The 23350-nt window shown below is 51.9% G+C and overlaps 3 protein-coding genes across 3 annotated transcripts; 1 reads left to right on the top strand and 2 right to left on the bottom strand.

Moving 5' to 3' along the window:
- Positions 1-903: 903 nt before the first annotated feature.
- LOC134152347 (gonadotropin-releasing hormone II receptor-like) lies at positions 904-2472 on the top strand. Its single transcript, XM_062597615.1, has 3 exons — positions 904-1377; positions 1469-1673; positions 1976-2472. Exons 1-3 carry the CDS (start codon positions 904-906, stop codon positions 2470-2472), a joined length of 1176 nt encoding a protein of 391 aa, XP_062453599.1.
- An 847-nt stretch (positions 2473-3319) lies between these two features.
- RBM8A (RNA binding motif protein 8A) lies at positions 3320-6764 on the bottom strand. Its single transcript, XM_062597919.1, has 6 exons — positions 6671-6764; positions 5878-5937; positions 5245-5322; positions 4694-4830; positions 4375-4511; positions 3320-3904 (listed from the first exon to the last, which is right to left on the bottom strand). Exons 1-6 carry the CDS (start codon positions 6735-6737, stop codon positions 3859-3861), a joined length of 525 nt encoding a protein of 174 aa, XP_062453903.1. The 5' UTR covers positions 6738-6764; the 3' UTR covers positions 3320-3858.
- Positions 6765-7825: 1061 nt separating this feature from the next.
- LIX1L (limb and CNS expressed 1 like) lies at positions 7826-22484 on the bottom strand. Its single transcript, XM_062597942.1, has 6 exons — positions 22131-22484; positions 16179-16342; positions 14945-15085; positions 14411-14506; positions 12354-12431; positions 7826-12166 (listed from the first exon to the last, which is right to left on the bottom strand). The coding sequence occupies exons 1-6, from the start codon at positions 22441-22443 to the stop codon at positions 11924-11926; spliced, it is 1035 nt and encodes a 344-aa protein (XP_062453926.1). The 5' UTR covers positions 22444-22484; the 3' UTR covers positions 7826-11923.
- Between the last annotated feature and the right edge of the window lie 866 nt (positions 22485-23350).

Here is a 23350-nt window from a genome sequence, read left to right as displayed (position 1 = left end):
CCGGCACCCCGGGGCGGGGGGACGCGCGGGGCCGGCGGGCGCCCGGCGAGGCCGCGGCCGGCCCCGCGCCGCAGCGGGAGGCTGGGCTGCGCCGGGCGCCGGCGGCTCCGGCTGCGGCAGGCGCGCGGCCGGGCAGCACTGCAGAGCGGTACCGCGCCGGAGGGGCTGCCGGGGGGGGGGGGAAGAGGGAGGGAGGGGGGTGCAGGGGCCGGGGGCACGGCCATGGGGCAGCGCTGGGGCTGGGGGGCATGGCTGGGGCTGGGGGGCACTGCCGGGGTGTTGCCAGGGAGGGGGGCGTGCGTGATGGGGGCTTTGGGATGCCGTGGGGCAGCGCCAGGGCTATGGGGCACCGGGACCGTGGGGAGCCAGGGCAGGACATGGTGGGGGGGGGGGCAGGTGTGTGTGGGGGAGCAGCATGGGGGGGGCACAGAGCTGGGGCACTGCTGGGGACACCCCCCTCTCCCACCCCCCCCCCCCAGGGACGAGCAGGGCCACCGGCACCGGCTGGGGCAGGGAGAGGGGCAAAACCTCCCGGGGGGGGGCAATTCCCCCTGCCCCAGCCCTTTGGGGAGGGGGGGGGTAGTGGGGCAAACAGCCCCACGGAGGGGGTGGCCACCCGCTGCGTCCCCCTGCAACACCTCCCTGCGCCCCCCCCCCCCCCCCGGCTCCTCCGCATCCTCCGCCGAGGAATATCGCAGCCGAGCTAAAAATATCCCGGCCGGTGCCTCCGGCATCGGGGCGGGAGGAGGAGGAGGAGGAGGAGGAGGAAGGACGGCACCACCTTGCCCCTCGCTCTGTTTCCAGCCCCCCCCCCCCCCCCGGCTGAGACCCGACACAACTCAAGGCCGAGCAGCGCCGCCGGGAGGAATCGGGGCGAGCCCCAAACATGCCGCCGGCTCGGGCATGAACGGCACGGGGACCTGGCCCAACCGGAGCCGGCAGGAGGCCTCGCCGCTGCCCACCTTCTCGGCGGCCGCCAAGGTGCGGGTGGCCCTGACGTGCGTCCTCTTCCTCTCCTCGGCCTGCTGCAACGGCGCCGTGCTCTGGACGGCGGCCCGGGCGCCGGGCCGGCGGCCCCGCGTGCGCGTGCTCATGGCGAACCTGGCGGCCGCCGACCTGCTGGTGACGGTGGTGGTGATGCCGCTGGACGCCGCCTGGAACGTCACGGTGCAGTGGTACGGCGGCGACGCGGCCTGCCGGGCCCTCATGTTCCTCAAGCTGGCCGCCATGTACGCCTCGGCCTTCGTCACTGTCGTCATCGCCCTGGACCGCCACGCCGCCATCGTCCACCCGCTGGCCGTGGGCCGGGCCGAGAGGCAGAGCAAGGCGATGCTGCGGGCGGCGTGGGCGCTCAGTGCCTTGCTGGCGCTGCCCCAGGTGCGGCGCCGGGCGGGCGAGCGGGGACGAGGCCGGAGGGAGGCCGGGAGGAAGGACGCTGACGGCCGCGGCCGCCCTCTGCCCCTCGCAGGCCTTCGTCTTCCGCACGGTGAGCCGCTCGCGGCCCCGCCGCTTCGTGCAGTGCGCCACGGTCGGCAGCTTCCCGGCGCGCTGGCAGGAGACGCTCTACAACATGTTCACCTTCGCCTGCCTCTTCCTCCTGCCCCTGCTCGTCATGGTGCTCTGCTACGGCCGCATCCTCGCCGCCATCTCCGGGCGGATGAAGGAAGCCGGCGGTGAGCGGCCGGGCGCCTCCCTCCCTCCGTCGCTTTCTATTTCCTTCTCCGTCACCTCCCTTTCCACCTTCTCTTTTGCATTATCCCTTTCCACCTTCCTCTCTTTCCTCGGACTCATCCTTGTTTCCATCCCTCCTCCTCTCCGTGCCCCCTCGCCCAGCACTGCAGAGCAAAGGCTCCCCGATGCTCTGGCCGGGACCCAGCACCCCGCACGGGTCCCCTCTCCCCGGCTCGTTAACCCAGCGCTGTTAATTAACCCCTGGGCAACGCGTCCGCCCTCTCAGCCCTTCTCTGCCCCGCAGCCTCCTCCCGGGAAGTCCAGCTCCGCCGCTCCTACGACAACATCCCCCGGGCCAGGATGCGCACGCTCAAGATGTCCATCGTCATCGTGCTGACCTTCATTGTGTGCTGGACGCCCTACTACCTGCTGGGCCTCTGGTACTGGTTCTCGCCGGAGATGCTGACCCAGGAGAAGGTGCCCCCATCTCTCAGCCACATCCTCTTCCTCTTCGGCCTCTTCAACACGTGCCTGGACCCGCTCATCTACGGGCTTTTCACGGTGCACTTCCGCCGGGAGATGTGGCGCGCCTGCCGCTGCACCCGCCGCCGGCACGAGCGGGAGGCGGCGTCCGCGCTCACCGGCTCCTTCCGCGTCTCCACCGCAGCCGGGCCGGCGCGGAGAGCCAGCAACAGCCTGGGGGGACCCGGAAAGTACGAGCTGGAGGTGATGGCGGGGGCAGCCCCGCCGGGCGGGAGGTGCGAGCTGTGCCGCAGGAGGACGGTGGAGAGCTTCATGTGACGGAGGCGTCGGGGCCAGGCGCAAAGCTGGGGTCCCTGCGGAGCGGGGGACCCCTCTCGCAAAAAAAAAGCGATGGTGGGGACAACACAAGGCCTCTGCACCCCCGCACAGCCGCTCGCCAACAAGCTCAGATTATTTTCCTCAGCAGGAGCCTGTCCGCGGGCTACTGGTGGGCTTGCGGATGAACTGGTCTCTCGGCACCACGGGCGCTTTTCCCTGCTGGGGAAAAACAAGGGCAGCGAGGCAGAAACAGGGCTCAGGGCCCGTCCCGGCGGCTGCACGGCGCGGACCGGAGCCGGGTGCGCTCCCCACCTCAGCCCGTCCCCAGCACGCGCCGCTTGACCCCCGCAGCAGCTTTTCGGCCCAGTCCCCAGCCCCGCCATCGCGCTGTTCGCGGCAGCGCAGGGCTACGTAAGTTATAGGAGCCTCTAAGCCGACGGCACCGGCAGCACGTTATCCTACGGGCCAGGTGTGCGAGAAGTGATAAGCCAGAAGCAAAACTCCTGTTAGGCAACAGCAGGCGGAGTAAAAACCGTCGGAGTAAAAATACCTTCAAAAGATAACGCTGGGTTTTCTTGTGAAAAAAATACATTGATTTCAAACTGTGCGCTTTCATCTGTGCTAGAGGCACAGGTAGAATTAAACACGAACAGAGCCGGAAAGCCTGCTCATCTGAAAGAGAATAACATGCAGCTAAATAAAACTATCTTTTCCAAAGACTATTTTAAGGTAAAACGGCTCTTTCTACTAACAAGTTGTTCTACCGCCAGCCCCCGAATCAAAAGCAGTGACAGTTACATCGACTGATTTTAGGAAAAATCTAAAATTAGCAAGGCAGCATGATCAGTTACAATTTCTCAGAATGTTTAATCAAGGACAAATAACAAGAGGACAATTTTACACAAAATAAGAGTTATTTAAAAGGCTGTAAATGAACAGAAGTCACTCGCAAACATAAAGTCAATGGAATAAACCCCTCAGGAGCTTTAAGGAACATTCGCCTGTGGTGTATAAAATAACTTCTCTCCAAAAGAAGAGCAGTCAAAATGCCAGGTCACTTTCAGGCTTAAGAAAATGAAAAGACTAAGAAATGTTTAAAAACTTTGCGGTTTGATAAGCTAACCAAGCTCAGGAGCTTCATTCACCACAAACGCAAGTGAAATCAACCCCCAGGAACATCGCACGTTGCTTCTTCATATAAGTTTTCTCGATTGAAAACCAAAAAACCTTGCAAGAAGCACACATTAAATTTGCCGAAGTGATTAACTGTTTTACCTCTACAGCTGCTCCTCAGATACCCCGTCCCCAACATATAAACCCTCCCCCCTTTTTCCCAGGCCCCCCCAAAGTTTGGGCTCGTAACACACAGGTGGAAATAAGGCTCAATCACCGACGCCTTCTGTCCGGACTTCTGCTCCGCCGGCGCCCACCCCTGCAAGAGAGGCAGAGCAGAACACGGATGAGGAGCAGCGTAAAGATACTTACAGACTGTGGAAAGATTTTGATCCAAGATCAGTGCCCCTTTCACAGCTCTTCCCTACCACACAGACAACCCGGCCCCTGGCACGCCGAGGTCGCGCTGACAACCACGCGCAATCATGGCTCAGCCCAAACCAGTGTTTTTCGTAGGAAAGTCAGCCAGCTTCACCAGGGCTAACGGCTGTGCTCCCGAATGCTCTGGGGCATTCGCCTCCCACCCCACTTTGATCTTCAGGTCTCCAACTCCAGCCCAAGGCTCATGAACACCATGACATTTCCAGCAGCAGCTCGGCCTCTTCCCTGTTCTCCCGTGCTTGTCTCAGCGGGACAAAGGAGCTGCAGCCGAACCCTTCCTCCCACACGGCGCTCTGGAGAAAACCCTCACTTTGGCTTAACACGGCCAAGACGCAGAGACCCTCTTACCTTCTCTTTCCTTTCGGGGGCCCTCTTACAAAACACCAATCCACGCTGATGGGCTGCCCCATTAGCTCCTGGCCGTTCAGCCCCTCCATGGCTGCCTGAGCCTCCTTATAGGTTTCGTACTCGACCAGAGTATATCCCTACGGGCGAGAGGGAGCAAGCCTACGTCAGATCCCGGGTAGAGGGGGAGCCCAGCGAGAGGCTGGACGTGTGAGGAATCCCTCTCCGAGCTCGTCTCGCTGTTCAGGCAGCATCGTGGCACCCCGCAGTAGGACCAGGTAAAAGGAAATTGTGTGTTTGTGTCCTGCACATCCCCTCCTACCTTCAGGTAGCCCGTTCGTCTGTCAAGGTTCAGGTGGATGTTCTTTATCTCGCCGTACTCCGCAAACTTGTCGTGAATGTCCTCTTCGGTGGCCTCCTCGTGAACCCCCGTGACGAAGAGAATCCAGCCCTCGACCGCTGCAGCGCGCCGGGAAAAGCAGCAATCGTTACGCCGAACGCAGGGCGCACTCCCACCTCCGCGGCGGGAACACGGGGCACCTCGGGAAGGGGCCGCCCGCAAGAGGCTGCTGCCGGAGCGGCCAGGAATCCCTGGGTGCGTCGTGGCTAAGCACAACACAGAACGAGCCGCACGCGGGCGGGAAAGGGGGCCGGAGTCCCAGAGACCAACCTCTCGGCTTAGCTCGAGACGAAGGCCGAAGGGGCAGGGAAAAGCTCGACTCTAGCAGGGTCTGAATCCTCACGTGGAGCTGAATAACAGCCCCAAGCTTCCCCGCCTCTGCTCCAGCTGCCAGACCCCACCGTTGCCCCGAACCGACTCGTCATGTCCCCGCTTTAAAGCGCCCGGGGTCAGGGCTCGGACAGGCTACTCACATCGCTGCGGGCCCGGCTCATCCCCATCTTGTTCCACGCTGTCGTAGTCCTCGCGCACCCTGGCCCTCGAGCCCTCCTCTGGACGCACAACAGAAGAGGAGGAAAGAGAGATGGGTGACCGCTGCTCTCTCGAGAGAGAGCGCAGCAGGACACAGACAACTTTTTAGGGCTCCCCAAAAGCACAGAAACAGCCAGGTTTAACACCAAGTCCTCTGCACGGGCAGGACAAGGCCACCAGCCTGCACGCACGGCCCTGACAACTCCCCTCTCTTCTGCAGGGGGCAACAGCGAGGCCAGGCGGGTTTGGGTTGTGGTTCAGCAGAGCGATCCTGCTCCCAGGAGACACTACATTCCCGTACGGAGCTCCTGTCCTGACCCTACTCTCCAAACTGCCCTAACTGGGCTCTGAAACGTGAATGACCGACCCAGCACACCCAGCAGGAGGGATCAGCCTCCTGGAGACCTCGACCGAGCAACACCAGGGTGATCGTTCAGCTGAAATCAGGAAAACGAGGCCTGGGAGGGGAAGGGGCCAAGAATGCTGCAAAGCGGCGGCCAACACCGGGGTCCCGTGGGCAGGTGCCATCCGCCGGAGAGAGGGAAAGAGGGCAGAGCCGCGTTGCTGCCGCTCACCTGAGCCGAAGCCTCGGCCCTTCCTCTTCTTGGCCTTCTCCTTCAGCTTGTGGATGCTTTCTGCAGATGAGACGGGTGCGAGTGAGCAAAGTGAGCGCATTGGTACCAGGGCCAGGCTGGTCCCCAGGTCCGGGCTGGGCACTGACAGGGGGGACGCGACCCGAACTGGGCCCCGCACCAGGCTGGGCCCCAGGTCCTGGTTGGGCACTGACAGGGGGGAACAGGACTTGAACTGGGGCCAGCACCAGGCTGGTCCCCAGGTCTGGGCCGGGCACTGATGGGGATGATGGGACCCGAACCGGGCCTAGCAGGTCCCCAGGTCTGGGCTGGATGTTGACAGGGGTGACAGGACCTGAACCGGGCCCGGCAGGTCCCCAGGTCTGGGCCGGGCACTGATGGGGATGATGGGACCCGAACCGGGCCTAGCAGGTCCCCAGGTCTGGGCTGGATGTTGACAGGGGTGACAGGACCCGAACCGGGCCCGGCAGGTCCCCAGGTCTGGGCCGGGCACTGATGGGGATGATGGGACCCGAACCGGGGCCGCTGCCAGGCTGGTCCCCAGGTCCGGGCTGGGCGCTGACAGGGGTGACACGACCCGAACCGGGTCCCCCCAGGTCCGGTTTGGGCACTGGCCCCGCCGTGACAGGGCCCGACGGGGAGGGGACGGCGGCCCGAACCGGGACCCCCGAGCAGGCCCGAGGGAAGGAGGCAGCAGCCCGAGACTGGGCCGGGCCGGGCCGGGCCCAGGCGGCCGGTGGGAGCGGGCAGGCTCCCGCCACCCCCTCGCCCTCACCGTCGCCATCCTCGTCCATGGCGAAGTCCTCGCCGCCCGCCTCATGTAGGTCCAGCACGTCCGCCATCTTGCCGCGCTCCCCGCCGCCGCCGCCGCCGCGCTGCACGCCGGGAAGCGGGCCGGAAGCACTACCTGGAGCCGGGCCGGGAGGGGCCCCGCAGGGCGCCGCCATCTTGGGGAGGACGCGCGGCTTGCGGCGCCATCTTGGGGAGGTCGGCGTTCATCATCGGGCCGCGGGCGCCATGTTGGGAAGGGAGGCGGCGTGCTCCTCCCGCTCCCCCCTAGCCGGGCCCACTCGCCCCTGGGGTTGCCCCAAAGGCCCTGCTGGGGTTGCCCCAAAGGCCCTGGCCTCGGGCCACCTTCCCGCCCGCCGCTTTCGAGGCCCTGGGACGGCTTCGGAGAAGCTTCGGGTGGGGACCCGGCTCCAGGGGGACGAAGCTTTGCAAGGCCGAGATCCTTTTCCTCCTTGGGGAAGGACGGCAGCAGGAGCTCAGCCCTCCCGAGACCAATTAATGCACAAACTGCAGGAAAAAAAAGGGGGGGGGGGGAACCCCTCCTGTCCTGGGGCAGGGGGGAAACGTGCTGATACTGTTTGCTGTGCAGCTCCTACAACCCTGAGAAGGCACCAGAAGGGCAGAGCCGGTGGGACACATAAGGGACCTGCGGGGTGAGAAGGATGAGGTTAAAGGACAAAAAAAAAAGAAAAAAAAAAAGACTTTAAGAGTGTTAAGTCGTCTCAAGCTGTTGGCTCCCTCCAGCGGGGAAAGCCAAGGGAAGAGCTCAGGCAAGGCTGGCCGAGCCCCGTCGCTCCCCTTGGCTGGAGAAGCGCCTCTTGTGCAGAGGAAAATCAGCTTGCAGCAAAGCCCGGCCGCGGAGGCTGCTTCTGTCGCCAGCTGCTAAGGCCAGGCCTGCCTGGCTCCAGCCCCAGAGTAACAGGCCCTAAAGCACTTCCGCAAGCAGAAGGAAAGCTGGAATTAAAGGAGGACAAACACCGGTCCAGCAAGAAACAGCACGTCGCCCGTGCACACCTGGGGCGGAAGCTGTAAAGGCTTGTTTGTCCCCGTGCACGAGCTACTAGCTAGGAAAGATTCAAATAACAAATCAATGGCAGGATTTGCCATTTCTGCCTCTCAAGAAAAGAGAAACCACCACAGCTACCCCAAAATCTATTGCTTTATTGTATAAAATTATACATACAAAATGCGACGATGTACTGAATGTTATGACATACATGGAAAAAAAAGGCAGGGACGGCACGTGAAAGGTGATTTATCATTTTAGCTTTGGATTTAACTATACAGCACAAAGATGACAAGATTTTGGATGCTGAAGAAGTTAGGATATTAAAGCTGCTGCTGCCACAGGACAGGCTGAAGGCCAGTCCCCCTGCCCGCTCCCTCAGGATTTGGGAAAACGACATTCTAGGGGTATAAAGTTGTAATCTGAATAGAGGAAACAGCTTTATATATTTGCTCCTATTGAATATAAAACTGCCCAGGGCCTGCCTAGGCTTAGTGTTGTTCTGACCCCCAAAAGAAGGGGAAAAGTGGTGACACTCACCTACTACACAGGCTTTGTGTAGGGGTACATTCAGATGACAGAGGCTTAGCTGGTTTTGTTCATTACTGAGGCAGCTGCAACATCTTAAAACAAGCTCGATGGCTTCAGCAGCTACTTGTCCCACCTTTCTCAAAGTAAAAAAAATTAAAAATAAAAAAAAAATAAAATAAAAATAAAGCTTTCCTTGTCCCTAGGGCAGGGGCGTTATCACCTTCCAAGCAGATCAGCAGACAAGAAAAACAGTATCAGTTTTGCCAACATACAACTAAGGGTATATCAGGTTTTCACTGTACCTCCCCCTCCTGCCAGGATGTCCCATTTTACAGACCTGGGCTTTGACAGTGGAAACAACATAATCCTCCTAGATTTCTTTCAGAGCAGCTGCTGGCAGTAGTAAGGCATCTGAAACAGCTTGTGTACAATTCAGTGCTGCAGGACAGAGGAGAGTTAAGGAGACGGGCTTTGCTAAAACCATTAAGATCCCTACATGCAAAACACTAGTAAGCAATGCAAATAGCAGTGTGTGCAACTTCTGCTGTACTGAGAGTCCTAACACGTAGGGCACAAACTTTGTTCAGCAAGACTTCCTCCGCCCCAACGAGCTCTCCATGGGGAGATTTTGATTGTTAAGGTGCTGCTACATACGTTTAAGTAAAGAATTTTCTAATCGAGAGGGCCTTGTACCACAACCCAAAAGCCAGTATTAATTCAGACAGCGGGGTGCCTGAAAACAATTCTCAATCCAAACTCCCTGCTGCACCCAGCTAGCTGTACTCCGGGACAAGGGTGTGTACAAGGTTTCCTGAATAAGCACCAGGATTCTTGCAGCAAGACTGTACCAGTTCTGGCCCATCAACCTCTACAACAATAAATGACCCTTTTCAACTTGCAAAATTCAAGTGGACCCTGACAGTTCCAGATCAGCCAAGAACTGGATGTCTCAGAACTTTCTGTTGTGTCACGTTTTCCATCTCATGTTGCTAGAGACATGAGAAGTAGCTAGGATGAGATGAGAAATCCTGGTCTGTAATGCAGGGAAAAACACTGATGCAAGTCAAAGCAACTTGAAAGCCTGGAGATGCACAGTTGGGTGCCAATCCTGCTTACATCATCTGCTCAAAAAGTGAAGTTTCTCAACAGTTTCCCTATTTGCAAGATCAGGCCGTCAGATAAATCACCATTTCACATGACGTGTTGTAACACAATACGCAGGTGTGGAAGTGCTAATAAGAAAGATGTTAGACTCCACACTATTTCTAGATCAGGTGATTAAATCCAAATACAAGGTCTAGATATTACCAACCTGTTAAAAAAAAAAAAAAACACTCCACACCATTTACAATCACATTTATAAACGCATTAAACATTAATACTGTTGTGTAAAAAGGCTGCATATAAAAAAATATATAAAAACAAAATAGGTTTGTTAGGACAAGAATACAAAACTAGAATACCTACAGATAATGCAGTTTTTTGATCTTAATTTCAAAAAAAGACTATTGCTTGAATATCCACGTGCCTCTAAGTTCACACATACTCTGTAAGAGACTGCTTCAGAGAAAGGAGAGGGTTGAGGGGTGGATGTCTATGGAAATAGCGAAAGCTACCCGTCAGATTCCCAAAGGTTTTGTACCTCTAGCCCAAGTATAGTCACTGGGGTGGGGGTGGAGGGGGAAGGCAGGGGAAAGGCCCAAAGAAACCTCAAAGCTGAATAGTGTGTTGAAGAAAGAAGTCTGTCTTCAATTTATAGTCCCACTGAGACATTGCTAGCTCTTCTGGGCTATATGTTAGGAAAGTAGGAAGCGATACAAGAATTACCTTGAACAAATCACTACTTCCTTGGACTGTGAATTTGAGCTACAGGGACACAAGCGTCAGGAAGGGTATTTTTTAATCTAAGCATCATACAGATTTAGTATTGATACATATACTAAGAGCAGGGAACTATTCATTTAAAAAAAATAGTGCATATAGAGATTCTCAACTCAGCAGTGTTTTGTTCCAACACCACTACTGAAAAGAATGGAGCAAGCTCCAAAGCAGGGAGCCTCCAGCCCCAAGAGAAGCAAAACTCTTGTGGAACACTTTCTCTCCCACTCTGCAATTTGAGGCTATACTATATAGACACTATTGGCCAGAGGCACCAAACCTTTAGCCCACACCTTCATTTTGTACAGCCTAGCGATTCCCTTCCTCCCACACCAAGTTCTCGCAGGTTAACATTAAGGTGTGCTCTGTGTGATCTGCTGAAGATATCTGCAGAGCTACTCAGCTCTCTGCTAAGCAGCAGCTCTCCGATCCACCAGTAATCCTAAAAATCATCCCTGCCAACTATTTCTTGGGAGCTAGGCTGTGGAGAGCGCTGCGCGCTGTTAATTAGGCACAGCCCCTCTTGGCACAAGGGTCAGACTCCTTTACTCTGGCTGGTAGAAGCACAGCACAGTTCAGGCCAAGCACTATCTGAGCTTTTGCTGCTGGGGCTGGGTAGATCCTCTGTTTTGATTCAAAGGATTAAACACAGATCTGGTTAACAAAGACTTTATATAAAGGCTCTTCAGGGAGAGTGGCTGCACAGCTCCCCCCTATTATTGCTGGCTAAGTCTGGAATTCTGGCAAGGCTTTTTAAATCTTCCTTGAAAAGGCCAAGTCCGACGTACGGTTTGGAAGCTACCCTGGAGAGAACAACGTGTCCATCTCTTATTTCTCACAAGATTTTCAAAAATCCTCATCTCCCCAGGCTAGTGGGAGAAGCCAAACAACTCCAAGGCTTGATTTCTAGCTGAGTAAACTGGCCACTCCATACCACCACCAACTGCTAGTATTTGGGACAGCCCTTTAGCATCTCCAGCCTCCTAGACTGGGTGAAACACCGTTAGGAACCCAAAGAGGATTGAGAAAGAGCATAGCAGGAGGCTGTCTGGTGCAGACTGATTAACTGCTAAATCCAATCTCTTAAGTACCACAGGATTTTTGTAGTTTGCTAGTAGGTGCGTTATTTACTTTGGAAATGAACTATAGCCTACCCTACAAGTGAAAGACCAGAGCAGGAACAGATGCAGACACCTGACAGTTGTAGGGGTAACTCTGAATCCTGTCTGAGCTTAGAACTGGAATTCTGTAGAGCAATCTGCAGACTTAAGTCTGACCAAACCAAAATCCCAATTTTAAATCCCTTTTATGTGCTTTGGAGTATTCCCCAATGCAGCTTACATTGCAGAGTTAAAAAGAATGCTTTTATTATTATTACTGTGCTCATCAAGAAGGAGTTTTGACAGAACCCCTTCTACTACAGAAGCAGAATAAAAAAGCAGGTCTGCACAACATGCATCAGCTCCAAAGAACAGAAGCTTCTTGAAGAAGTGCTACATTTCCACATAATACTGCCTATTACATAGTACCCATGTATACTGGAGGTCTTTAGTGTTAATACTAAAAGGCTGCATTTTTTAAATGCACTCTTTAAAGTGACAGAAGGAATTCTCTAGCAGATAGGAAGGAGAGGAGTAGATCTAGAAGCAAGTTTAAAAAGAAGTATAAAAATCTGTACAGGCAATTAAAAAAAAATCTCTAAAATGTGCAAATGGGCCACAATTCTGGAAGAGGCATTACATGCGTTAAGTGACATGGGACAGATCCCATCAGTGTAGAGGTGTTAGTAGGCCTGGGGGAGTGGAATGACTTGCATACAAGAGTCTAGCAGTTGGAGGAGTGCATGCTCCCCAGCTGGCCAGCTGCCAGCATCAGGATGTCTTTCTTCTCCTTATGGAAACGCAGCTCCTTCCCAGCCAGGCGGGCTTCATCCAGCTCTCTCTCCGTTGAAGCCAGCTCTCTGGAAAGGGCCCCTGGGCTATTCTGCTCCCTGTTCACCCAGTCCATGGCCATCTGGTTCCTTATGTCATCATCCAGAGCGCGATGGGAGTAGTGAGCCAGCACTTCCTGGTAGTAATGGACATACGCAGGGGAGCTTAGGAAAGACAAGTCACTAAATGGGACACGCATTATTTAGTAGCATCTGGCTTCCTTACCAGCTAAGGAGCTTAAGGATGGACTTGTGCATCCTAGTGCACCTAGAGTACAACTGCAAAAGCACAGCTCGAGAGAGACACCCACAGCCCAAACTCACCTGCCGTGAGCACTGCCTCTCTCGCATGGCTTTGAGGCTGCCATTCCAGTGCAACAACTGGAAGACTGTCATCAGCTCCTGCAATGGCAAGAGACAGTCAGACTGTGGGGACACAGATTTTGAACAACAATAGCTTCTCAAGAATTCAGAAAAGGGTACCAGAGTTGCACACATGCACTAGCATACACGAGAGGTCATTTCAGAAGAGGCTGTAGCATTATGAGGAACAAAAGGGCGAGTTAGTTTCAGGCTACTGGAACATAGGGTTAAAAAGAACCTTGTACCACCACACCCAGCCCTCTGTAATTCCAAGGATCACACACTTGGAAATGTATATGTATATATATATATATACATATACATATATATAACTTCAGGAGTCCATAAACAAACCACTTCCAGCATTAGCCAACTAAGATTTATATTAAAAAGACGAGAAGCCACAGAAGGGAGACTGCAGGCATCATCAACGTCCTGGGAGCCCGGAAGCAAGGGCAAAGCCTGGCTCAGGCCACTGGACAAAATCCCTCTACCACATGAAAGGATTATCGAGGAGACAAAGATGCCGATGCTTCATTTTGCCCCAAGAACTTAGGATTCTGCATGCAAGACTCCCTCTGTCGTCTGCAACCTCAAAGTTAAATCAGCAGTCAGAATGGGTGACAATCCAATGTTTTGCAAACAAACATCTCTCTCTCTCTCTCTCTCTCTCACACACACACACACACACACACACACGGCCACATGAATCCTGCTTCATAAACTCACAGCAACTAGTTAGGCTTTCTAAAATACAAACACTGCCTAAGGAATATACATAACAGAGTCGCCCTGTGTAAACAGGACCATTAATATAAACACTTCTGTCTTCCGCCTACCAAGTATTTCCATTCAAGGGAAACGAGCCAGGCAAGAAGTCAGCTTCAGGAAAAGTTTGCCTACAGCAAAGAACCCCAAATACAGCAACGCAACAAACTTAAGGTGCCTACTTTAAGAAGCAGCCAAGCTTTGCTTCAGTATCCAGAGTACAGTGTTGTGGGTCTATTTCTCCTATTTTAAAAATCCAGTTCCTCAACAGATCAGTTTGTGCAATCACAGGCAACTCATCTGCAAAATACTCAGTTGAAGTTACTTTTGAAGTCCATGTTTAATTTAAAAGGCTCCATGAATCTCAAAACACATTGATAACAATGTGTCTGTACATGCTGGGACAGACATCCCACTTGACAACAAGGACAGAGCTCAAAAGTTATCAAGTTAAATGTAGACTTCAGAGTGCTCTGAGCAGTCTTATTTACATGGGTGCCCTGGTCCCAGGTAAATATGGAGTGACCCATAGGAGCAATTTCCTCACAAAGGCTGGAATAAAGCCCAGAAAAATCTCTGTTCTCAGTCATCTGTTCTGCACTAACTCCTTCTGCTCCATTAACCAAAACTGATAAGTGTTATAACAGTTTCCCTCAGCAGTTTGTACTTTTCGTTTCACAGATGTTTTGTCATAACGAGAGACAGACTGAGCATATTTCAATAGGATAGGAAGACTGCTCAGATACCGCTGTGGTTTGAGAGCATGTCGCTACAGATCTAATCAAGACTCTTCATTCTGCAATCAAGATATCTTTGGATTAAAGATCTTCACCAGCTTTCCTAAGGAAAGCAAAATCTTCCTAATTCTGTAGGGTCAGGGTGAAAAACACAAACGAAACAGCTCACTCAAAATCCTGAGTCAGGATAAGGGCTACAGTCCTGAAGCACCAACACCAATCCACTACCCCAAATTATCTATAATAGCACAACACTGGAAACACCAGTCATAACACTGAGCCACGTGAGTATTAAGAAGCATTTACAGAGAGAAGTCCAATGCAAAATATAGGGGTTAGTATAACAGCACTTGAAAATGTCACAAATCCTGAGCTGTATTCTAAGGAGAAAGTCCCATCTAGGATTGGGCATATGCAATATGAAGGCAATACCATACGTATGTACATGTATATATACATATATTACATCAAACATCCCTTGAACCATAATATTAATAAAGGTACAAGCAGTACCTGGAACTCCAGCATTGACTTTCCCTTGTTGGATTCCAGCATGAAGCGGAATGCACCAATTCCTGTGTTGGGATTATCAGCTTCCTCTCGATTACCCTGTAAGAGATTTCATACAAGAGCTGCAATTTCCGAGCAAGGGCAGCCCATCCATTAGAGCAGTAAAAATAATGCAATGCTTCCCTCACTAGAAACTTTAGTTTCTGGAAAACATTTGATTTAAGCAAAGCCAATCAAAGTATGTAATCCAATCACAGTAGAGACAAATGATTTAACATCTCAGTCTTACTATCCTGTCCTGTCTGAGCTGAAGGACAGCACATTCACCCTTGAAAAAGGAAGTGTTTAGGACCACGTAGGAGAAGAGGCAGGAGAACAAGAATTAGAGCAATAGTTGAAGTTTTAACACTCAGAAATCACTGAAAAAAATTTATAAAGATTTCTAGATATAAAAGAAAGCTTTTCCTCCCACATTTTGGATTTTTCACACAGTCAATCTGTCCCAATTGCAGCCATCTAGGCATTTTAAAGCCTTACGTTGAAAGATGCCAAGGCCTCTGAAACACTCTTCTCAATGAACTCATCTGTGATCCTCCGAGAGGGATGCTCGTTAAAAACTGAGTTCATTAGCGCAATCTTTGCAGCACTCCTTCGGGCTTCAGCTTTAGTTGGACAGAACTGAGGAGAGACACGCACCATCAAGACAGAAAGGCAGCAGGAGGACTGAGATCAATTAGGCCCGACACACCAAACTTCCCCCAGACACACCAAATAGCTATTAGGTGGCAGTGTTGTGTAGTGTTGGAGAGCTGTGCTCCCCGACATCCTGAAATCATTAGGAGCTAGTTTTAAACCACAGCTATCCCAATCATGCTAAACACAAAAATTAAACAAGCAGCTGAACTCAGCACATAGTATTTGGATCAGGAAATGCCACCAATCAGATCGTCAACAAAGCTAATTTGCTTCAAACCAAAATGTAACCAAATTACTCTGAACACAGGGACTGCTCTTCAGGATGAGTAGACCATTTAGCTGCTACAACTGTTTCTTTTGGAAACATTCTTCAAACCAAGACTAGAGAGTAACTGCCCAAAGCCACTACAGCAAAGGAATCTGAAACGCAGTCAGGATCCTTTGTGATTTTTGGACCTAAATCTTTTGGGTAAGGTATTTGGGTTGGACATTTTCCTTTTAACAGAAAAGGGGCAGAAACTATTGATCAAATGTTACAATTTGATTTCTAGATTCTTTTGGCAGCTTGAGAAGATGTTCTGGGTCAGATCCAGAGCCCTAGCAAGGAACTCTTACTCCACTAAATTGCCCAAACTTCATCCTATAAATATACCAAACTGCTCAATCCTGTGAAGGATAGCTAGGTATTAAAAACAGTCAGTCCAACATTTAAAAGTCTTCCTTGATACCATGGATCTTATCTCAGCACCCTCACACTGCCAGGGTCCAAATCAAGCACCTATAGGGAACACAGTACATACAGCAAGGTAACATTTACAGCCAAACTTTCTAGGATTGGAGTAGGGTAGAGTTTTGTAGGGGCAATTATGGACATTTATTAGCCAGTTTGAAATTACAGTCAGAGCCATGTCCTTCTCAAACCTCAACTTAGCAAAAAATGTTTACACTGCGTGCACCACAGGAAGACATCTGAGTACTCATTCTGATGGGAAAGGGAATTGTAAGGGCACCCAAGTCAGACTGCTTTAGAGAACATGCTACTTAGCGGAGACGGTCTCTAACTGAGTGATCCTACCTGGAAACTGCCAAAGCAGCTCCCTCCCGGTAAGGTGACATAGCAGACATAAGGGGGACTGTTGGATGGGACCATCTCGTACACCACAAGGGCTCCATTTTTCAGATCAGCTCCACGTGACTGCTTCATCTGCCAGAACTCCTGAAGGGCTTCCACAACATTCACTGGGAAGACAAAAATAGAACAGAAATAAGGTTAAAAAAAATAAATAATTTTTTTTTAAAAAAGGCCTGGGAGGCTGGTTTCCCAATGTATCACCCACAAGGAGCAGCCACATCCAGAAATAGAATGGCATGAATGTTAGTGCACTCCAACCTACACAAGCAGGGCCTTGCCCAGGGAGCTCAACTATGTCCGGTGTTAAGAACCGTCAGCTTCAAGGGAAGCTGTAGGTGCACAATGTCAACCTAAACACATTCCTCACAGTAACAAGGATGTAAAGAGAACCAGTGAGTTATACAACACAGCTTCGTACACAAAAGCTCTTTTCATTCCAACAAATTCAGGGAAAAGCATTTACACGAGTACTTGAAAAAAAGGTGCAATTTAGCAGGGGAGCAAGGCATTTTTTTTTCCAAGAGGGCTATTAACAGGCTCAGCATGTTTACTCACCTGTCTCATGTGATTCTCAGTATTGACATTCTTCTTACATTTATGATGAGAAAGATACTGCAAGTATAAAGACCAATCACTAAAATAAAATCAGCTGACTTGTCTGGATAGCCCCTGTGATGCCTGCATCCTTACTGCCACCGTAAGGGCAGAAACCACCTGCCCTTACACCAAACATCAAATACCTGAAATAGCTCAAAACAGTACAATGGAGATGAAAAAAAGTGACCTAAGGCAGAACGCTAGCCAGCTGAGGCCTTCAGACACAACTCCACTGTAATTTGGGTGGAAGTGTTTTAACTGCAACATAATGACTGTAGAATAGCACAGAGGAGATGGAAATGGAAATAGCTAATAGGAGAATTGTGTCAGCATCACTCAAAACGGAAGGATGTGTAACCACATATAGCCCTGAATCCCTATAGCCATGAATCATATTTAGATGGCTAAAAATCAGAATTTAGTCTGATTTTTTCACCCCTATTAGGGAACCAAAGCCTAAAACATCAACGTTCTTTGACTTTAATAATCACAGTCCTTTCAAAGGAAATCACTTTTACACAAGCATCAGACTATTCCAGAGCACTGAATTTGCTATCTGCGGTGCAAGCATACATCAGCTCTAATGACCCAGCACCGCTGAGAAGACAGCTATTCCACACCATATGTAGCCAATCAACGCAGACAGCCTTCAGGACAGTTTGTAGCCCAAATCCATGAGATTATATTGTTGTTACTTGAATAAGCATGTAAGAACTGCAAGTGTTAGTTGTAACACTAAGCCAGCTGTCCTGTAACTCTCAGCTTCGGATACTGAATGTTTTGAGAATGATTTTCCTTTGAGTTGTTCCAAGTTTACCTGCTCTTTACTTTGTCAAGGTTTGGGCAAGAGAAATAAATCTCACAGCTTCTGGTACTCCAAGTCCCACCAGATTTGTCCTAAGCTGCTTTTTATGCTGAAGAATTTGACATGTAGCTGTAGGAAAAGCCTACCCTTGACTCTTTTTCAGTACTCGTCTCCAACCCTTTCCCATCTCAGCAGTCACTTTGAAGTAAGGCAACCTGCAAAATAGATTAGGGCAACTCCTTGCTAATGCAGGAACATCTGTTAAAATGTCTCCACCCCAGCAATTACTTGCTTTTAAACTTACTTTTTAAACAAAACAAAAAGCAAGTATAAAAAAAAAAAAACACCAAGTAAGTTCTCCTGCAAGGAGCTGCAAGAGAATTCATGCAGTGCAGATAACAGCAAGGCAGACTCACAAGCAGGATGTGGCTCCTGTTTTCAAAGTCTCCCAAGGTAAGATAAACAAGGAGGTCACTTCGAGGACACATACACATGCAAGATGCTAAGTCCATCATAAGCCGCCCTGCTTAGCTTCTTGGTTGCCCACACAGTGCTGTAATGCTTTAGGTCTCCAGCCAGGTAGTTTTCAGGAAGATAACTAGCTTGAACTTACTGCCTCTTATTTGTTCCAATCACTCTCCATAAAAAGAAGCAAGGCTTCAAGTCACTAGTGCAGGAGTCCCTTACTCAGTGTTTCACTCCTGTTTCAAATGCAGTCTTTTCAAGGCATTTGTTAATGAAGCAGTCACTTTGGATTATCTTCAAGTTTAGTTTCTTTTATTAAACATGCAACACAGAGGCAGTTTTCTACTGAAGGCTGACAAAAAGCCATATAAACAATACATAGTTCTTTGCCAGGTCTACAGTGCACCCATACGCACACAGAATTCACACACAGGCAGGCAAATTTCTCTATTGACAGTATAACTCATGCACATAATCCCCAACAGGGGATTTGGAGACAATGCTTGATTCAATAACAGCTTCAGAGACCATTTGGCACAGGGCAACAGAGACTCTGCAGCAACGACCACACACCCGTAACTACAGAGAAAGTTGAGCTGTATCAGGCAATGCAAATTCTCATGACAAACTCAATTATTCTGAAAATTCAGAAAAATTACAGCTTAGCTTAACTAAATTAAGCCTGAGAAGCTGGTGTTAAGAGAAGGTTAACAAGGAAATGCTGTGCAATGAGCACACACACAGAACTTGTGTTTTCAGTTCAAGATGAGAGTCCTTCTATGTTAGACGCTGGCTATTTGTAATGCAGGGTACTTTGTTAGCAACTAGTGCAATAGGTCAGACAGCTGAGACGTATCCAGAAGAGGTTTCTTCCACAGACAGCAATCATTGCTGCCAGCTGCCACAGGGAAGACAATTTAAGGAGATTAGAGAGTGAAATACCTAATTGAAACTCTACAAAACACTTGAGAACAATATGCTTTTATAAGGCTGAAGGGCAGACCATGTTGCTACGAATAGAGACCAACCCATCTGCCCCATCCTCTTCAGCGTAGCTCCATCTACAATGCTATGCATGTCACATCCATATTTAGCAGGCAAACACTGGCTGAGCACTTCTTGCAGCATGCTAAATACCACAGTGCCATTGTCCATAGCTATGTGAAAAGTGAAATCCTATTTTTAATTTGCTCTAGATCAATGATTTGCAAGTCTTAAGGAGCCTGGCTAAAAAGCCCTGCTTCTTCACCCCCATCTTCCCATCATCTTAGTGCCTTCTGTACCACCATCACAAAACAGCAATACTGAAGAAAGAGGCAGGAGATGTGAAGTTTGTTTTCCCTTTTCAGAAAGCATCCCAAATTCTGTTACATCTCATGCTTGTGAGTGTAAGGGTTTCTAGAAAGCAGGGACACCTTCTGCACCTTGAAGAATTTCTCATCTGATAAGGAACATGAAATGCAGGCTAGGCAGGATGCTGAGAGAAAGATGGATGGAGGGTTTGACAGCAAGAGGTGCAGGACAAGGGTTTTATCTTTGTGTCTTTCACAATGATTTCCTTGTTTAACAGGAAATCCAACATTTAAATAAAGGTATTTTAATGCCTGTAAGTAGAACAAGTCTTTCAGCCAGCTCAAAACTGGAATTCTTACTATCAGCATAATCAATATCCTTTCTGTTTGTTTGCATTTATGAGGGCCACCAGTGGCAGCAACTGGAAAGGCCGATCTAGAAACAAGTTTGCAGCTCGCCTGCATGGGAGAGACCCTCAGATTTACAAAGCACTGCATAAGCCACATGGGGCTGCTCTTTCCAGAGGCTTAACCAGCTCCTCCTTAGATTTGCCACTCAAAGAAAGGGGATGAAGAGAAGTTTGGAGTCAGAGACACAAAGCAGAGCCTGCTTTGACAATCAGTCATATCTGTTTATTGCTTTGGAGCATAACCCCGTATCCCCACATTGTGTATATGATAGCACATCTGACTTGCATATTAAACACTGAACAGTAAGTGATTCCACATGGTGTCGAATTACTCCTGAGCCAGAAGAGCAGCGGTTCCACTGCATTCAAGTCACACTGACTGCCAAGCATTTACCATTTGAAAGTGCACGACTGTGTCTATTGGACCTGTTGCCATAACCGGAAGTCGGGAACTCAAAATAGTTGCAAAGTGTCTCCTTTCGGGTGGGGTGGAAGATTCTTTCCATCACAGTGCCAGCAAAATATGTGTTTTAACCTTTTCTCTTGCTTCCGCACTTTTCTTCCAAGAGGACCAGATGGAACGTACAAGAAATCCAGATTTGAGCCTATTCTGCGGGGCTCTCACATGAATGGGCGCCTCTGAGGCGACACTGGGAGCCCCACAGAGATGGAGTGTGGTGCATCCCCACAACAGCATCCTCCAGCACGCAGTCTGTAAAGCAGCGTTTTTAATAGGTAAGATGCAGCCATGCAAGTCATGGAGCAGAGGGGCTTCTTATGAACATCACTGCCACCAGGAATGCCAGTGATTGCCCAGCAAGAGCCCTATTAGCTGCTATCTTAATTTAAAAGTGACCTTTTTTTCATCCTAGCATTACATAGCACATAAAGAAGTTATATACAGAGGACTAAATCACTAACATACAGGTAGAATCATCAATAAAAACACCGTTCACTTTCTCTTAGTTAACCATTATCACATGTTTACCTGTTACAGGTACTGTGTAAGTGCAAAACCTACTCAGCTTTAGACCATGAATTAAGGATTTGTCTCCCCACTCAAGCTCCTGTGCCTGTCTGTGGTCAAATATAATTGCATACTCCTACCTTTTCTTCTCTCCTTAATGCCTACTCTTACAAAAGAAAAAAAAAAGTCCAATTAGTTATCTGGAAACGATTGATATTTTGAAAACAGAAGTTTGCATTTAAGAGGACACACAGCTCTTTAAGAAAAAGAGACCCATTAATGTTTCTCAAGCTTGACCTCTAAAACCACTAGACTCCTTAGGGAAAAAGCAGATCCAGAAGAACCACAGCCTCAGCCATTTTACTTTGAGGGCACTTTACTCACGTCCTCATTTTTGGCACGAGCAGCCCCAGAGAGAGCAGACTGGAACAGGGATTCGCCTTGCCTCTCTACCCTCATCTTTAACACAGCCCAAAAGAGGGCTGAGGTGGGTTATCAAAGCTCTCTGCACCCTTTCTGGAAGTCTGAGAGGAAGCTTCTCAGCTACTGTTCTCCCTCAACAGGCATCAAGACAGCAGCAGACATCTGAAAACTCTCTTAAGTGGCACAAAAATGCTTTGTACCAACATTCAACCTAATGACACTCACCACGGGTGTCTTGGCTACCCTTTTAGATCCCTCACAGATAGCCCACAGACAAACTGAATATGCCTGGGATAGGGAACATCAGGATGCAGCTGTGGGAGAGGCTCCTGACCCCCCTCCTGCAGCCAAAAGGGTGCTCAAAGCTCAGTGGGAGGAAGCAAGAGAAAGCAGGGCCCTTGCCCTGTGCTGCTCTAGGACCAACAAGGCTGCAACGAGAATTCAGTGCAATGCAATCTCCAGGTGCTTAACCAGGGAAGGAAGAAGGGCTGGAACAGGCCCACACCTGAAACACAGCTGCCTTATGTCGGAGAAGGGGGAAAAACAGCACGGAACAGGGAAAACAGGTTACAACAGGGATGAGGTGGGGGAAAGAGAGGAGGAAGAAGGGCTTGGTCAGGAGAACCCGGGGCACAGGGCTGCGAGGGAAACCTCGCAGATCCTACGGGATGGGAGAGGCCCGAGCTCCAGAGCAGGGCAAGGGCGGTGGAGGGGGGAGAAGGGACAGAGAAAAGCCGCCAGGCGCGGGAGGACAGACCCCCGCTGCCCGCGCTGACGAGGGGAAGGAATCAGGGAGAAGAGAGCTCGGCCTGCGGGGGGTGACACGGGGGAAAGCGGGAGCCCGGCTCGGGGAAGGCGCGTCCGGGCCGCCGCTCGCCGCTCCGAGGCGCGGCCGGCCGGTGCCCCCCGCCCAGCCGCCCCCTCCGCCCCGCTCACCGCGGCCGTAGCCCTGCGTGTGCTTGGCGAAGCTCCTCACCACCGCCTCCACGGCCTCCCGCAGCACGGCGGGCGGCCCGGCGCCGGGCGGCGGCGCGCCGGGGCCCTGCAGCCCCAGCGGCGGCGGCGGCGGCGGCAGCCCCAGGCCCAGCCCGGCGGCGGGGGGGGGCGGCGGGGCCGCCACCGCCGCGGCGGCAAGGGGCGGCGGCGGCGGGGCCGAGGCCGCGGCGGGGCCCCCCGTGACGCCCGGGCGCAGCGAGCGCAGCGTCCCCACGCCGGGCTGCAGCCGCTGCGCTCGCACCGACTCCATCATCGCCGCCGCCGCCGCCAGCCCGCTCCGAGGCGCGGCCCCGCCGCCGCCGCCGCCACTCACGGCCCGCGCCCGCCAATCGGCGCGGAGATCACCTCAGGGAGGGGGCGGGACCTCGGGGGTAGGGAGCCAATGGCACCGCGGAGGCGCCGGCGGGGCGGGGCGGAGGGCGGGCGCGGGGAGGAGGGCGGTGTGAGAGGCAGCCCGCCAATCCCGCAGCACAGCAGCGGCGCGGTGGGCGGGGACGGCGAGGGGAGCCGCCCAATCAGAACTCGGCTGCTGGTGGACTCGGTGGGCGGGGGGAAAGTCCATCCGTAGCTAGATTAACCAGGAGAGGCGCTGCGGGGCGGCGGGGCTTGCAGGAGATCTGTCCAATCACACCGCAGGACCGGTGATAATGACAGGGGAAAGAACGAATCGCATGTAAAACAGTGAGGCCGGGGCGGAGACTCATCCCCTCACATAACAACCTTGATTTTATTGGTCAGAAAGAGGGGCGGGGAATGCAAAGGTGACCAATAAAAGAGCTCTTCGCAGAGATAGAGGCGGAGACCTAGTAATTGCCCATTCGCAGCCTCTGTTTTGATAAAAAGGGGCGTGGCCTGACGCACCCAGCCGAGCGCCCGACTCGGGACCGTTTTCCCGCGGAGGATTGTGGGGAGGGAGCCGCGTGGAGGCTGCTGGGAGTGCGGCCAAGGGCAAAGCATGCTGGGAAGGGCCGCGGGGCCTGCGGCATGGCCGGGGGGATCGGCCCGGCGGTGGGAGCCTCGCGGCCCTTCTCGTCCCAGCTCCAAACGCCGCCCTTTCTCCGCCAGCCCGTTGTCGGACGCTGGTGTTGCCGGCGGGCGGGGAGCGGCTCCTTGCTCCCCCCGGCCAGGGCTCGGCCTGTCCCACTGGACAGGGGGCACCA

This window comes from Rhea pennata, chromosome 31 (assembly GCF_028389875.1).
Source record: "Rhea pennata isolate bPtePen1 chromosome 31, bPtePen1.pri, whole genome shotgun sequence".
In the NCBI taxonomy this organism is placed as follows: domain Eukaryota; kingdom Metazoa; phylum Chordata; class Aves; order Rheiformes; family Rheidae; genus Rhea; species Rhea pennata.
This window is presented reverse-complemented; position numbering and strand designations above follow the sequence as displayed.